Raw genomic sequence first — 17,659 nt, 5'->3', positions numbered from 1 at the left:
GACACTAGTGTGACACGTTCTGCAGTACCACGTGGCCTGGGGACTTTGTGACCTCATGCTTCACCAGAGGAAGCTCTATCGAATCAAGCTAGCTCCTAGCCCAGCAGAGGCAACCTTTGAGTACTATTATATTATACTATTTAATGTAGCTCACAACCCATATTGAGAAAAGTTGATCAATGCATAACAGTTGTTGATGTGGGCTTTAAGATTCCAGCATCTATGAATTACAATGTTCCATTGTTAAAGGAAGTCATAAAAATACATAGCTAGAAATAAAAGCTTACAAAAAACTGGTGGAAAGGGGTTGTAGCATTTCATTATATCGATGGTTTGGCGATAGAAATAGGACATTGATAAGTCACATTGGCAATCTTGATGTCCATAGATGTATCACATTAAGTCTAAGAATTTCAAGACTTTTAGCAATGTAGTAGAGCAAGAGATGTAGGAGGTTGGAATGGAGACTATTTTCTAAATGTGTAGCCACGAGGAGATTTAATTAAGAGAGACATCCACCATTTTTAGAAGGTGTGTGCTGTCCATTTGGCTAGATTTAATAATGGAGGACTTTGGAAAGATTGGATGAACCAAAAGTGCGGCCAAGGATGTGACAAATTACCAAATTTATTAATGGCTATGTGTTGGTACATTGTTTGATGAGACATAACACAAAAGGCAAGGAGCTTGTGCAATCGAGGTGATGTGATTCAATGACAATTTCCATTCCTTTGTAGAGCATTTAGGAAATACCTAGGTGGACTCTCCATAATCCAAACATCTAGAGGAGGAGATGGCTACAAATATGGTTTTTGATGAGGTGCTTTCTCAAAATGTAAAAGAGATATTCAACGTTAAAAAACCTACAAAATTCATTTTTTAAAATTTGACAAAGCCTTTGGTCAGAGTTTTTCATATGTGATGCACAAGCATCTAAGTCTATAAGAAACACCATGTAACCATAATAGAATAAAAGTTGTTGAGAGAATCTAGGTATCTATGTGAATGGGTTTTTCAATACATAATATGTTTGAATATGTTAACTAGATCTTGTATTGTCCTAGCTAACCTCAACAACAAAACATCCAAGTTATGTGTTGCCCAAATATCAAACCCTACAAAAATTTGGGCTAACCTTGTCACTTTCAAGCTTAAAGCCTCAAACGTATTCATTCAATGCTCCCATAATTGACAATTAAGTTATATCTATTCACAAACAAGCATAAAACTTTAAAAAAATGCAAAAAAGTCATAAGTCAATGACTACCAATAATAAGTGTATTTTTCGAACATGATCTTTCTTCTTGAAAGCTTCAAAATGCAATGCTTTTTGTATGGCAGGTTCGTGTATACCTGCACAAAAAGTTTGAGGTGTCTAACCAAGGGTATTCATAGAACTGATGGACAGGTTTTGCTAGGTTCTCTAAAATAGAAGTTGATCGAAAGAGCTTTTGAATGTGAAATTTAAAGATTAAGATGAATAGTGTTGAATCCTCCAACCCTTATTTCATGGCCATTTTGCCAAACATTGGGAACAACTCTGTAGCTTGGGAACGACTCTGTAGCCAATTCGTTTTCTTCCACACTTATCAACTCTGATGCCAATGCTAAACTTGACATTGGTGTGGTTATAGGCTATATAGATAACATTTTGCCAGCAATTTCTAGTAATAAATTTCAACTAGGAGCAAGGCTACTGCATGCCTTTATCGCATTTGGGAATTACTAAATTGTTCCTTTGTTGGGCCAACTCACCATTTCATAGAATAGACATGTTGATATTTTGTAAGTCTAGAAATTCATTCGAGGTGATAATGGAAGCATTACAATGAATAAAATTTTAGAGTTCCATCAATCCCATCGGATCCCAATAAGGTTCCTAGAACCTCATTGGAAACCGACATTTTGTGTGGAACATGGAAATTACAATTCAAAGCATCATCTTTTATTTGTGATAGAATGGTTGTCAGATCTCGAAAGCAGTTCTAGGAACCACATTGGCCCCTAACACATAGATGGAAGCATCTCTTGGCATTGTGAATTAGTTCCACAATAAGCATTGACTTTTGATACCATGTTTGGAATTTATTATAAAATTTGACAATCATTTGTAACTACATCCTATTAGCATTACCAATTGACTCCCAAGTTAATTCTTGAGTTCGAAGCAATCCCAAGGACCTCTAAAAAGTCCAACATCTCCCAAGTCATGACTAGAATATTGATGGAAATAAAAACAAATAGTCACATCTGCAGTTATCCCTACAACTCAACTTGGGATTTGAAGAAAGATTCAAGTGAAAACACATTTATATCAAACATCAAATGGATTCATTGAAAATTTTATCGGCCCTCAATTAAATACATCAGGCGAGAATTTTTATTAAGGTAATGAAAATTCCAATCAAATTGGCATCTCCTCGTAGGCTTTGTCAGCATCACAAGACTGAAGAATTTTCCATCACAATTTGGGTATTCGTTGAAACATGCTTAGGAACAATCACTGGTTGAAGGTTTGTATATGGTTTTAGATATAGGGTTTTCTAGTGTAACACCAATACTAGGGTATGTCAAGAAACTAGGATGAGTTTTCAGGACAGGGGGACAATGACCTCATTTTCAAGACAGTGGGGGGACGGCCAAGGGACGGTGGCAAGGGGAGGACGGGGTAGGGAGGGGTGTTGTATAGTATACATATAGAACTTGAAGTTGAAATGCAAGTTATAAAATGATGTTTCAGTATAATATACCAAATTAAAATACTTGAACATAGCATAATTGCAACATGGGCTAGAATAATTGAACATTCAACATAGTAACATATTACATACCCAATAGTAACATTCAAATATCAAAATTCAAATAGAAATTGAAGTACCCATCCCAGCGGCAGCATGGTTGTGGAATGGCGAAGATTGGGGTACTTGGGTACTCAAGTACTAGGTGTGGGTATGTCTCAAGGACGAGTACTTTGAGGTTTGGGAGGGGGGTGCGGGTCCTCGTGTTTCACTAGGGTTTTCCTACTTTACATAAGCCAATGGTCTATGACAATAGGGCGACTTACATACTTCTTTTGCACAACAATATCTACCTTATAATGACATCAGGATAGAACCCTAATACAACTAATTCCTATTACATTAGGTGGTGGATGTGTTCCAACATTATCTCCACGAGGCAACTTTGTCATTGTCTACAAGCTGCTAGATGAAATAACGGACTCCAAATACCTTCAATATACTGAGGCAAAGATTCTTGGTGAATTAGTCAAAACATATGTGGAAGCCACTTAGTGACCTCAAATGGCTAGCACAAACACATTTTCTAAAAGGATACAATACAAGAAATACAAAAATACTTCAGAAAATATAAAATTTTGTTTAAGCGATAACTATGTTGGTGTCATGCCTAGAAAAGACATAAATTTAATCGTTTTGAAACCCCATTTTATATTCTATTTGAGTACCAAGGAAACCAAACTTATCAAGAAGATAAAGTAATCAATTCTATGGAAGAGTATACACCAACAATGGCCATTTCTAAAAGATCAAAAGAAATTATTCATTCAATAAGACTCTTTGTAAATGGCCGATAAAATAGGAGGCAAGTCCTCCTTATCTGACATTAGCAGAAAGATAGGTGATTGTTTCAGTGTCATCTCCAGTGCTGCCATCACTTCCTTCACCAAATTCTCTCCGCACTTGTTTCCACAATGCTTCATCTATGCACAACTTTGACCTTGGCACGCATAAGGGCAAGAAGAGGACGGGACATTTGGAAGAAGCCCATGATGTGTGCATGATACCAATAGACTGTTGCTATAGAGTCTTGTTAATGGCAAAGCAGATTCTGCCATGAATGCACAAAAGGTTACCATGAGAAGAACCTCCTTATAGCAATATCGTGAGAATGCTCGAAATAACAGAATACCAAGTGATAGCAGAACTCAGAATGAATCTACTGATCGCAGGCCACTTCGAGGGGGTAACCTCCTTTGAGCAAGCTCAATACAATAAATTCGTCCGTACCCATCAAGGGCCTCAACCTATTCTTATATACTGGGTACGATCTAGAAAAGTAATACTACCTATGCATGTGGGATAATAAAATATACTCACGGGACGACTTACAAAGCATATGCGTCCAACAACACTACTCTAACAAAATAAACAGAAGGAACACACAGGTTCCTAACATCCCCTCTCCCTTAGAAAAAAGCTTTGTCCTCAAAGCTTAAGGTGTGGAAATTGTTGTTGAATCTGAAGAAGGGGTTCCCAGGTAGCATCCTCTGGTTGCATGCCATGCCACTGAATCAAGACCTCAGAGATGGAGCGAGAGCGAAGCTGGCGAGTGCGCTGGTCAATGATTGCCACCGGCTCCAGGATAATGGATCCTTCCGTATCCATTTCAGGGAGAGTAGTTTGTGCTCTGACAGTGGTACCCAGAACTTTCTTTAGACAAGAAACATGAAAGACTGGATGAATGCGGGAAGAAGGAGGAAGTTCCAGTTTATAAGCAACTGAAGCAATCTTCTGCAGAACCTTATAAGGCCCATAAAATTTTGGGGCCAGCTTATGACGCCCTTTCAGCTTTAGGGAGGATTGTTTGTATGGCTGTAGACGAAGAAAAACCATATCCCCAACTTGAAATGATCGCTCAGAACGGTGTTGATCTGCTTGCTGTTTCATCCGATTACGGGCCATGTGAAGATTATCCTGTAAGGTACGAAGAATCTAATCCCTGCTGCGGAGAACTATGTCAACTGCCTGGACTGGTGAGCTGTTGGGAGTGTAGGGAAGGAGCACTGGAGGTGCCTGACCATAGACTGCTTCATATGGAGTCATTTTAGAGGCAGTGTGGTAAGAGGTATTGTACCACCATTCAGCTAAAGGGAGCCACTTGGCCCACTGATGTTGCTACTCGGAAGTGAAGCAACGAAGATAAGTTTCCAAGCATTTATTGACAATTTCAGTTTGACCATCAGTTTGTGGGTGATAGCCCGAACTCATCTTCAGTTTGGTGCCAGTTTTCTGAAACAGTTCAGTCCAAAAATGACTGGTAAAAGTTGCATCACGATCAGAGACAATGGAAGAAGGGAGTCCATGAAGACGAAATATCTGGTCCATGAAGATTTGTGCAACAGAGGAGGCAGTATAGGGGTGGCTGAGGGCACAAAAATGACTATATTTCGAGAGACGATCAACCACAACCAAGATCACTGTCTTGCCACCGGATTTAGGAAGCCCTTCAATGAAATCCATAGAAATATCAGTCCAAATCCATGTAGGGATGGGCAATGGTTCGAGCAAGCCAGGAAGGAGGGTCGTTTCACCCTTGTGGCGTTGGCAAGTATCACATTCAGCCACCATCTGTTGAATCGTCTGTTTCATCCCTTTCCAAAAGAAGTTTCTCCTTGCTCGCTCATAAGTTTTGAGGAAGCCTGAGTGCCCTGCTGAAGGAGAAGCATGGAGTTCATAAAAAATAGCCTGATGTAGAGCTGGGTTCTGAGGAAGCACTAGCCGACCCTTGTATCGAAGAGAAGCACCATCCCAAGAGTAATGTGGTATAGCAGAAGGATTATTGGCTAGCTGGTGAATGATTTGAGATAAAGAAGAGTCACTGTCATAGCCTCGCTGAACAGACGCTAACCAATTGGGAATGGGCATAGAAATAGCGGAAAGGGAAGCTTGATTATCAAATGTGCGAGAAAGAGCATCTGCCACAATATTCTCCTTACCCTTCTTGTAGGTGATCTCATAATCATACCCCATGAGTTTGCTGACCCATTTCTGTTGTGTAGGAGAGGATACCCGTTGTTCCAGGAAGTATTTCAGACTTTGGTGATCGGTTCTGATGCAAAAATGACTCCCTAAGAGGTATGGCCGCCACTTCTGTACAGCATGCAAAATAGCCATCATTTCTTTTTCATAAGTAGAGAGGGCTAGATTCTTACCAGAGAGGGCTTTGCTAGTGAACGCAATAGGATGGTCATCTTGCAGGAGAACAGCACCCAATCCATTGCCGCAAGCATCACTCTCAATAGTGAAGGGTTTGGAAAAATCTGGCATCGCGAGAACAGGTGTACTGCACATAGCCTGTTTCAGTTGTTCAAATGCAGTCTCAGCAACAGGGGTCCAGGAGAAGGCATCCTTTTTTAACAGAGCTGTCAATGGTGCTGCAATTTTCCCGTAATCTTTGACAAACTTGCGGTAGTAGCCAGTCAACCCCAAAAAACCCCGAAGGCTCTTGAGAGTTTTAGGATGCGGCCAAGTTTTCATGGCATCTATTTTTGTAGGATCCACCCGCACTCCATGGTGTGCAACAATATGCCTGAGATACTCCACTTCCTCCTGGCCAAACACACATTTAGATAGTTTTGCACAGAGTTGATGATCAGAGAGAAGTTGCAAGACAAGCTCCAGATGATGGAGATGCTCAGCCCAAGTTTTGCTATATATGAGGATATCATCAAAGAAGACTAGAATGAATTTCCGGAGGTATGGCCGAAATATGTTATTCATCACTGCCTGAAATGTTGAAGGAGCATTCGTGAGGCCGAAGGGCATGACTAAAAATTCATAGTGACCATCATGTGTGCGGAAGGCAGTTTTAGGTATATCCTCCTCATGAACCCGAATTTGATGATACCCAGAACGAAGATCTAACTTGGAGAAAAAATGAGCCCCATGAAGTTCATCAACAACTGGAATGGGAAACTTGTCCTTTATAGTGAGATGATTAAGTGCTCGGAAATCAATGCAGAGTCGCCATGACCCATCTTTTTTGCGAACAAGCAGAACTGGAGAAGAAAAGGAACTGGTACTAGGGCGAATAATACCTTGCTTCAGTAAGTCACGGACAAGTATCTCGATTTCGGTCTTCTGATGAAATGGGTAGCGGTAGGGCCTGATGTTGGGCGGAACACTGCCAGGAAGGAGCGGAATACGGTGGTCCTCTGGACGAGAAGGAGGTAATCCCACAGGTTCAGCAAATATACCAGAATACTTGTCCAAAATGTGTTGGAGATCGGCAGGAGTGCTAGAGACTGCTGATGGCTGCATCTGAATGGAATGGAGCTGAGCGATGACACCATGTGAATTCTTCTTAAGAAGTTTTTCCATACGGTGTGAACTGATGATGCTGAGAGACCCTGGTTGTAAGCCTTTCAAAGTGTGTTGGTGCTCCTCGGCTGAAAACTGCATCCAAAGTTCAGCAAAATCCCAGAGAATGGGGCCAAGAGTGCGTAACCATTGGGCACCCAAAACCACATCACAGCCACCTAAGGGTAAGGCAAACATGTCAGAGCGCATGTTATAATCTCCAATAGAGAGACGTACATTGCGACATTTCCCTTTACAAGGTAAAGTGCCCCCATTGGCAATCATGACTTCAAAGCTAGAGCAGGGATGGATAAAGCAATCAGCCTGTTTGGCTATTCGTGGATCAATGAAGTTATGAGTGCTACCAGAATCAATGAGTATAGTAAGAGGGATCTTCTTGAAGAAACCCTGGACCCGCATGGTTTGTGGAGTAGTGACTCCTGCCAAAGCATGGACAGATATCTCTGGTGGAGCTTCTGGTGAAGGAGGTTCAGGCTGGTGAGGCTCAACCTCATCATCCACTGTTTCCTGAGCATCTACATATTCTTCCAGTTCCGGTGGAGAATCCACATCCAAGAGATAGAGCTTTTGTTGAACACATCTATGGCCCCGAGACCATTTCTCATCACAATTATAACAAAGCCCTTTGTCTCGCCTGACTCGCATCTCTGTTTCAGACAAGTGCTTGATCGGAGTAGTTCTGGGAGCTGGTATGACTGGAGGGTTGTGAGAACCTGTATTTCTGAATGGAACAAAATTAGATCTGGAGCGTTGTAGAGCACTAATCTTGTCTTCCGCTAACTTAGCCAACCCAAGGGCTTCCATCATTGTAGTAGGTCGAAACATTTTGACTTCTGAGCGAAGTGCATCCTTCAGACCACTGACAAAACAACTACGGAAGAATTCATCAGACAAGCCCTCTGTGTGATTAGCTAATTTTTCAAACTCTGTCTGGTATTCTCTTACAGTGCCTGTTTGACGCAGTTTAGTGAGTGCTCCTGTGAAATCATCAAAGGAACTAGGGCCAAAGCGCTCCAAAATGAGGGTGCACAATTCGCTCCACGTTGGGCCTACATTAGCCTTGATGTACCAACGGAACCATTGAAGAGCTTCATGTTCCAAATGAAAAGATGCAAGGGGGACTTTGTGGTTATCCAAAGTATTATGCAAGCTGAAATACTACTCTGCCCTATAGATCCATCCAGTCGGATCAGAACCATCGAAGCGTGGAAAATCAAGCTTTGGTCCACGGAAATTGCCAGAAGAGGACCCAGTATCTCCTGAATGGTTTCGGCTCATGGCTGACTGCTGAAAGTTAAGACACAGAATTTTGTCATCCAGATCTTGAAGTTTGGTTTTGAGGGATGCAATTTCCTCTTCCATGATTTTTGCTCCTGTACGCGTATTAACCATAAAAAAAGGTTTTTTTTTTTTTTTTTTTTTTTTTTTTTTTTTGGAATGGGTAGAAGATGAGAAACAAAAACTTTTTTAGTTACGGCAAACTTGGATTTGGGTAAAACTCATATAGGAAATGGGTGTTCGACGGGTGGTGGGAGACTACCTGGGGACAAGGGAAAAAGAAAAATGAGGGTTTCAAGGGTAGGGAGGCGAAATGAGGCGAACAGTCCAAGAGGGATAAGGGAGCAAAATGAGGAATCGAATCTTGTGGCTCAGTTTGGTGGCGATTGGATGAGAGGTGAAAAAGATAGGGCAAACCCTAAAATTAGATAAATGAGGGATTTAGGGCTTTGATATGTAAAATTTGGGGTTGGGTCGCCAAGGAAGGAAGTATGCGAAATGATATTGCAGACGTTCTGCGGAAGTATGAGCAGAAACAGAAAGCAAACAAGGAAGCTACGACTAAAAAACAGAAAAAATTTTACTCTTTTTTTTTGAACAGTCGACTTAGAAAAATTCACTCACAGACAGAACAACTGAAAAGAGTTATTGCAATAACAAGAGATATTAGAAGTGAGAGGAACCTGAAGGCCACGACAGAAAAAAAATTTGATGTAATTTCCACCCAGCGAGCCCAAGAGAGTGCTCTGATACCATATGAGAAGAACCTCCTTATAGCAATATCGTGAGAATGCTCGAAATAACAGAATACCAAGTGATAGCAGAACTCAGAATGAATCTACTGATCGCAGGCCACTTCGAGGGGGTAACCTCCTTTGAGCAAGCTCAATACAATAAATTCGTCCGTACCCATCAAGGGCCTCAACCTATTCTTATATACTGGGTACGATCTAGAAAAGTAATACTACCTATGCATGTGGGATAATAAAATATACTCACGGGACGACTTACAAAGCATATGCGTCCAACAACACTACTCTAACAAAATAAACAGAAGGAACACACAGGTTCCTAACATACCACAAAGAAACTATTTTCAAATGTGGGGTTCACCACTTCATATCTGGTTGATTCCGTAACAATGAAGAATGCCCAATCACAACTAATTTAAGCTAGCAGAATCTTAATGACAGCTATAAGGAGACAATTACAGAAGTTGAAATGAAATGAAATCAGTTACTAAAAAATAAAGAGTCATGGAAACTGAAAGGACAGAGAATAATGTCTTCAATATGTAATTGAAAGATAGTCATGAGGAGGAAGGAGCCCCCTTTTCCTTGGAGGCATGAGTACAACTCGATCAGAGTCCTGGACAATTGGATTTCAGTTTTGTTGGTGAGAAAGGAGTACATTTTTTTGTTCATGCATGATCTTCTAAGTAGATGGATGTGATAGCCTATAGGCTTTTATCTTTCATCAGAATAAGGAAGCGATGCATTATGAATCTTTGAATTTATAGATGTTCATTGTGATTGCAGCTTATCTTTTAATTAGTGCAGTTGTCTTTGATGAGTTTCTGTTCATTGGATTGTGTGTATGTGTATTGTGAAATCTTTGAATTTCAAGTATTTCATACTGATGAAGGTGAACTACTAATCTTTCCCTTGTTTTATGACTTGTGGGTGTGGAGCTGAATGATCCTTGAATCATTAGTTTCCATTCTTTTATTACTAAATCTTTATTCACATCTATGCCATGGTGATGGGTGAATGTTAGTTACCATTCCTATTTTCTGGTTAAAAGTTGTAATGTCCCCTTCTCTGCGCTAGCATTAATGGCGCCTAGTTGGTCTATCTTTCCATCCGGATAGGCTAACGGCATGTGATTTAGGATGCCAGCCAGTCACAGGAGTTTTGGTTTTAGTTGAGGAGATTTTAAATGGGAAATCCTAAGGTTAAAGTCACTTTATTTTATTGAGTTGAAATATAAAGTACTTTATTGTTTAAAAGTCACTTTATGACAAAATGACTTAAGTGACTAAAAGATGAAATAGTCTTTTATCCCACATTGTTAAGATGTTTGTTTCTCTCCACACTTCTAGGTTATAAAAGAAAGCTTTTGCATTGGGATTGTCACCATGAATTGATGTTATTTTACAAAATCCTATAAGTTGCTTGAATGTGGCTAGATATTTCCTAAGGACGAAACCCTTAAGGAAAATAGTGAGGTCGGACACAAACCTGGCACTCACATTTGCACTTTCAATACTGGAGTTTGATTGAATATATTGGAGGTTGATAGAAAGCTAGAGTTCTTTAGATGGCAGTGAGTAATACAGGTCAGTATATGTGGATTACATGCACAAGTCACCATTGAGTGGATATTTACTTAGGATGGCAAGCAAGCAAGGAGGACAATCATCTTGTAGTAGAAGATATTGTTACAGAACAATGCCTTAACGTGGATATTATTCCTATCTTGCATTTCTTCCTAGCAACAATCCACAATAACTGAGCACGTGAGAAGTAGAATAGATGATCGGCAATCTAGATTCTCATCACAATGAATGCAGCACGTGAACACCTTCCCAATAGTGACAAGTAAGAAAGAGATAGCTGGAGCAGTATACAGGCACCTGAGGTGGTTGCAAGAACACTTAAATTTTCTAATAGCAGTTCACGGGTTTCTTCACTTCCAACTGTCGACAGTCTAAACCATCAAAAGTTGGGTCTTTAGAGCTCACGTTAGGAAGGAGATTGGTGTGTGAAATTTGTTGAAGATGGTAGCTGCAATAGAGTTCTTTATCTTTGGAAATATGAATGTTATTATCGTTATTGTTACGTTCAGCTGAAAAAGACACTTAAGTTTTAATTTGTAATATTAAATGTAAATGACGTGTCATTCTCATGCATTGAGTCATGAATATTCGAAGAGTCATAATTAATTATAGGAGTTATAGGAATCTCAAGAGACCTTTCGATTATCATGTGAAGAGTCTCCTATTGTTATATATTTGCATCATGCAAAGGATATTGTACACTTGAACATTTCATTATCAATAAAGATATATTTTTGTTGTGTGGCTGGGTTTTTCCCTTCATTCTTGAAGGGTTTTCCTAGGATATTTCTGGTGTTCATTGTTTCAGTTTTGAGCTCTACTCTTGTTAATGTTGATCATTATTGATTTTTGAGCTCTAAGTTTCAACATGGTATCAAAGACGGAGTTTTGATAATTGTAATTTAGCTCTCTACTTCAAGTTGCTGCAAAAGATTTTTTATTTTTTTATTGCCTTCATTGTTGGGAGAGGTTCTTGGCTTCTTGCTATCATGTCCATTTGATGATTTTGGTGACATGGGTCAGGAGATTTATTCCTTTCATGCAGTCCATCTTTTTCAAAGTTTTTTTTAGTAATTGTGTCTGTACGATTCTCCAATAGTAAGTATTGTTTGGCTTTCTATCCCATATCTTATACAAGACTGGAACTACCATGGTCAGATAGCTATGTTCAACCTTCAAATAATATGAGTGGTAGGGTACCATCTTCGGTATGATTTATTTGTCTGGCTGCTTTTGATTGATCAGAGTTTTCTCTGTCTTGCCTTTGTTTTTGGGTTCTCTTGCCAACGTCTCACCTTCTCCTCCGTGGCGCTATGATAACATGGATTTGAGTATTTATTTATTTTATTTTATTGTTTGACATCTTGCGTTAAATTTTTTTGCAGTATGGTGATTGTGTGGTGTCGGTTTCATTTCTTTATGTTCTCCTTTCATTAGTTGAATGCTCTGCTGGCACTGTTTCTCTTGTTTGCGGCTTGTATTCACATCTGATGTCCTATCTTGGACGATTATGATCTGTGTGTAATGTTGTGGGGTGAGGGAGTTGGATAAAATTCCAAGGTGATCGAGTTTTGTATTTCGTGTCTTTGGCCTCACATTTTTTGTCTTGTTCTGGCTGTCGTGGTCATTGAAATTTCAAAGATTTGGTTGGTCGGGTAACGTCAGAGATGCTTATTCTTAGCTTGTCTTTTTAGTACTAGAGTTTGATTGATTACATTGGAGGCTAATAGAAAGCTAGAGTTCTTTAGATGGCAGTGAGTAATACAGGTCAGTATATGTGGATTACATGCACAAGTCACCATTGAGTGGATATTTACTTAGGATGGCAAGCAGGCGAGGAGGAAAATCATCTTGTAGTAGAAGATATTGTTATAGAACAATGTCTTAACGTGGAAATTATTTCTATCTTGCATTTCTTCCTAGCAACAATCCACAATAACTGAGCACGTGAGAAGGAGAATAGATGATCGGCAATCTAGATTCTCATCACAATGAATGCAGCACGTGAACACCTTCCCAATAGTGACAAGTAAGAAAGAGATAGCTGGAGCAGTATACGGGTGCTTGAGGTGGTTGCAAGAACACTTAAATTTTCTAATAGCAGTTCACGAGTTTCTTCACTTCCAACTGTTGACAGTCTGAACCATCAAAAGTTGGGTCTTTGGAGCTCACGTTAGGAAGGAGATTGGTGTGTGAAATTAGTCACAAACAGTGTTGTGGAACAGCAATAGGCATCACACATGAAATTGGCAGCAGCAGGTCATTTTTCTAATTTATCTCGCAGGAGCATTTCACTCTGGTCTGTGTCTACCTCTCCAAGTCGCATGTTATAGTATTGTTCATGTATGTACATCTCCAAATAATGAGACATGGGCCAAGAATATACTTGTGATATTGTGCCATTGTTGATGGCTAATCTAAAGTCACCCATTTTCATTGATAATACAATTTATTCTCTAGTTCACAAATTAACCAATTAGTAAAACAGTATTAAATAGTTCATCGCTTAAGTTACTTTGGTTGCACACCTACTGTTTGACAAAAAGTCAGCAGTTCAGATTCGAGTTGTAACTGTCAAACAGAAAAGGCATATTACAGCAGTATCACAGCTTATTACCGGGGTTTCATGCCATCTATTTGACAAAATACCTTAAGTCTAAATTGGAATTCTTTATCAGAATTAACAGAGTTCATTACAGTGGTATCAGAGCTATAAATCCTGCCATCTTGTGGGAAAATTTATTACCCTTCAAGTGGGAATAAATAGGAAAAATGGCAGCCAAGTATGAGGAAGAAACTTTATAAATTTAGTCATCTCCAACTGGAACAAGCAAAATCTTCAGAGCATATTGACATTGAAGACAGTTATTCAATTGACGAAGAGTTAACTTTTGGAACAAGTGAACAAATTGAACAGGCTACATAGGTTGAACAAATTGAACAGGCTGATCAAGCAAACAACATTCAAATGGCTCATGATGAAAATGAACAGGAATGAGAAGTAAGGGAAACATTGTGGGCTATCAGAGATAGGTAGAACAGCATTGCTAATGCACTTCACCAACTTGCAGGTACTATGCAGCAATTAGCTTCAGTTGATAGGAGAGCCCTAAGCCATCATAGTAGAGGTGGTAGTGTGGCAAGATCACCCCGAGCTGTTAGGGCCCCCACACAAAAAACTAACAAGCCTTTATTGTCTATTTTTAATGCAAAGGAAGAGGTAGCACCACCAATGACACCAAACTTACTGCCAGAATACATTATGGTGATGTATGATGAATAAGATTTGTTTCCTGACCCAATTAAACAAAATATCTCCTTTATTCTATACTTAAATCAGAAACGGGAGACAGAAAGACAGTAGTTGGACAGTTGACCTAGAGCACCGAACAGGGTCTTAAAGCATGCTATGATCAAACTCTCTGCCCCTACTTTTGATGGCAGCAGTAAGACATTTGCGAGAGCTTGGATTCACAAGCTAGACACTTACCTAACACTTAAACCTATCTTAGAGACAAAAGTCATCAGATTTGCTACGATGCATTTAGAGGGAGCGACATATGATTGGTGGCATCACGGGTTAGTTTCTTAGGATCATGGTCTCATTACGTCCTATGAGACTTTCAACTCTAAGCTGATTACTCGCTTTGATAGGAAGGATATAGAGGTCTATTACAGGGATTTGGCACAGTTACGATAGGGTGGATCTCTGGATGATTTCATTGACGAGTTTCAGTGGATCTCAATGATGGTTCCAGATATGTCAAAATAGCGTAAGGTAATGTTGTTCACCGAGGGTTTACAGGACAGATATAGAGGTTTGGTTAAGGTACTTAAACCAAACACTCTGGATGATGCTATTAATATCGCACACAATCTAGAGTCATCCTCTTCGATATTACAACCTCCTAAGAAAACGTATAAGGAGTTCACTTCATTCCAAAAGAACAAAAACCAACATAAGGCTACACCTCCCAAGATGGACTTTGAGACACGGAATGAACTCAGGAGGAAGAAGCTATGCTTCACTTGCAGAGAGCCATGGACATCGGATCATAGATGCCTTGGCAAAGGCAAGATACATTATGTAGAGGTACTTTCAAAGGAGGATGAGCAACAAGAGGGCAGCGATGTTGATGGCAGTGATGAGAAAGAGAATGAGGATCGACCACCTAGAGAGAGGAAGAAGGAAGGCACCCAGGGACAGCCTCTTATCATAGCATCGCTTTTCAACGATCCCACAAGACACCCTTTTCGTTTGAAGGGAATTGTGAGAGGACAACGTATTATGTCTCTTGGATACAGGTGCTTCACATAACTTCATAAACTCACAATAGGTTAGTAAGAGGAAGTTACAAATTGACAACATACCTGAGTTTGAGTTTAGAGTGGCAGGAGGTGAGAGATTGAGATGTGCAAGGAAGGTGTGAGGACTTCCGATTCATTTTGTTGATTTCCTTCTTAAGATAGATTTTTATGTGGTTGATTTAAATGGGTTAGATGCCATGTTGGGTAGAGATTAGTTCCAGACTATTGGTAGGTACACAATTGATCATGATAAGATGCAACTGGAATTCTTACAAAATGGCAGATAGGTGATCCTCAAGGCTATGCCAGAGGTAGAACCCAGGTTGATTTCAGTGCACAGGATGGAGGCAATCATGAGGCATTATGGCTACAGATTCATGTTGACATTCAGCGAGGGTTTTTGAGGTCATATCTCCAGGGATTCCCCTAGATAGAGGGTTTGAGCATATCATCGAGTTGGAGGAGGGCACCAAACCCGTTATCATGACACCTTATCATCATCCTAGGCATCATAAGGAGGAGTTAATAAAGACAATTAAGGAACTTCTAGACATGGGACCCATCAGACCTAGCTCCAATCCCTTTGCTTCTTTAGTTGTATTGGTGAAGAAGAAGGATGGCACTCTATGCATGTGTATTGATTACCGTGCTCTCAACAAGAGGACCATCAAGAACAAGTACCCAATCCCTCGCATTGATGAGCTCCTGGATGAGTTACATGGGGAAGTTTACTTCTCAAAGATAGATCTCAGATCAGGGTACCATTAGATACAAATTCCTAAAGAGGATGTGCATAAGACAGCCTTGCGATGTCACTATGGTCTCTATGAGTTCTTGGTTATGCCATTTGGACTCACTAATGCACCAGTTACATTTCAGTCATGTATGAACCACATCTTTTGAAAGCAGCTGGGGAAGAGCATATTAGTATTTTTTGATGACATATTGATTTTCAGTAGAACTTGGGAAGAGCACTTGTAGCATCTAAATGAGGTACTCAATATCATGGAGGAGCATTCATTGTTTGCTAAAGAGTCCAAGTGTGAGTTCGGGTTAACCGAGATTCTTTACCTTGGTCACGTGATTGGTGCAGATGGGGTGAAGGTACATCAAGAAAAGATTCAAGCAATCCTAGATTGGCCACCACCGAGGAATGTATCAGACTTGAGAGGATTCATGGATCTTTTCTCTTACTACAGGAGGTTCGCTAGAGGTTTCTCCCAGATAGCAGCTCCCCTCACCGATGTCACATGGAAAAGGGGCTTTCAGATGGACAGTTGAGGGAGAGGAGACCTTTGATAGGCTCAAACAAGTGACGAGCACATGCTCAGTCTTGGCACTGCCCGATTTCTCTCAATCATTTGTTCTTGAGTGTGATGATTCAGGGAGTGGTATTGATACAGTTCTCATGCAGGATAGGCATCTGATTGCTTATGAAAGCAGCAAGCTCAAGGATGGCGAGAGACTGTACTCCACTTATGATAAGGAGATGTTGGCTATTATGCATGCTTTAGCCAAGTTTAAATAGGAGCTAGTGGGGGGCAAATTCATAGTTAGGACGGATCACAATAGTTTGTGCTACTTCCTAGAACAAAAGGATCCTAATGAGAGACAACAAAAGCGAGTCAGCAAGATTCAGGCCTATGATTTTGACATTTAGTTCGTCAAAGGTAAGAACAATGTAGTTGCTGATGCACTTTCCAAGAGACCCTCAATAGCGGAATGTTGTGCTATTTCTGAGAATCAGTAGATTGGAAGTCTCAATTGTTGGTTGAGTATTCTAAGAATGCTCAAGCATGTCAGATTATGTATGGGCAACTTCAGGATAGCAAGTATAAGGTAATAGATGATGTGATTTTGTATAAGGATCGTATTTTCCTCGTACTAGGATCTAAACTCAAAGGTAAGATTATGGAAACTCTACATGATGCACCATCAGCAGGACACCCAGGATTCTTCAAATCCTGTAGACAAGTTAGGGAAAGATTTTCATAGAAAGGCCTTAAGGACAATGTCCTCCAGCATATCAAGGAGTGTCAGACTTGTTAGCAGAACAAGTTAGAGCATGAGTTTTCAACCGGGTTATTATAGCCTCTCCCCATCTAGTGCAGAAGTGGGAGAGTATTTCCACAAATTTTATTACAAGGTTGCCTAAGGTACATGACAGGGATTCTATTTTTGTGCTAGTGGATAGATTAAGGAAATTCGTTCACTTATTTGCCATAGCAACAGATTGGTCAGCCTCTCAGGTAGGTGAGTTATTCTTTCGGGAGGTTTTTCGTTTACATGGTCTTCCTCGCACCATTGTGATCGATAGGGATAGCAAGTTCCTTAGCACTTTTTGGCAGGAACTATTTAGATTGACCGATACAGAGTTGACACCCAGCACTAGTTATCACCCCCAGATGGATGGACAGACTGAGATAGTTAACAAATGGGTGGAGGGTTATCTCCGGAGCTATGTAGTAGGACAGTAGAGAGCCTGGGTTAAGTGGTTGTCTCTAGGGGAGTGTTGTTACAACTCCTCCTACCACAAGTCCATTCAAATGTCTCCATTTTGTGCTCTCTATGGCAGTGAGCCCCTGTCATTTGTAGACCTGGCTTTGTAGGATAG

At 40.2% G+C, this 17,659-nt stretch overlaps 1 protein-coding gene and 1 long non-coding RNA gene across 3 annotated transcripts in view; one reads left to right on the top strand and one right to left on the bottom strand.

Annotated features, from left to right (window-relative positions):
- The window catches only part of LOC149550015 (maltose excess protein 1-like, chloroplastic), a 73,968-nt gene that overhangs the window by 16,274 nt on the left and 40,035 nt on the right, over window positions 1-17,659 (bottom strand). Inside the window, exon 8 of one of the 2 annotated variants that reach the window (XM_089793183.1) lies at window positions 3,401-3,849. The exons of the other annotated variant lie outside the window; for it this stretch is intronic. Coding sequence (XP_089649309.1) covers window positions 3,722-3,849 — 128 coding nt within the window. The 3' untranslated portion in view covers window positions 3,401-3,721. Of the gene's footprint in view, window positions 1-3,400; window positions 3,850-17,659 lie in introns of those variants that run through there. 2 annotated transcript variants of the gene reach the window in all.
- The window catches only part of LOC149550016 (uncharacterized), a 54,139-nt gene that overhangs the window by 7,180 nt on the left and 29,300 nt on the right, over window positions 1-17,659 (top strand). The gene's annotated exons all lie outside the window — the stretch shown is intronic.

The sequence above is a fragment of the Cupressus sempervirens genome, chromosome 7 (genome assembly GCF_028749045.1).
Source record: "Cupressus sempervirens isolate cs-2001-9-10 chromosome 7, ASM2874904v1, whole genome shotgun sequence".
In the NCBI taxonomy this organism is placed as follows: Eukaryota; Viridiplantae; Streptophyta; class Pinopsida; order Cupressales; family Cupressaceae; genus Cupressus; species Cupressus sempervirens.
The sequence above is the reverse complement of the archived record's forward strand: the minus strand, read 5'-3'. Positions and strand labels throughout refer to the sequence as shown.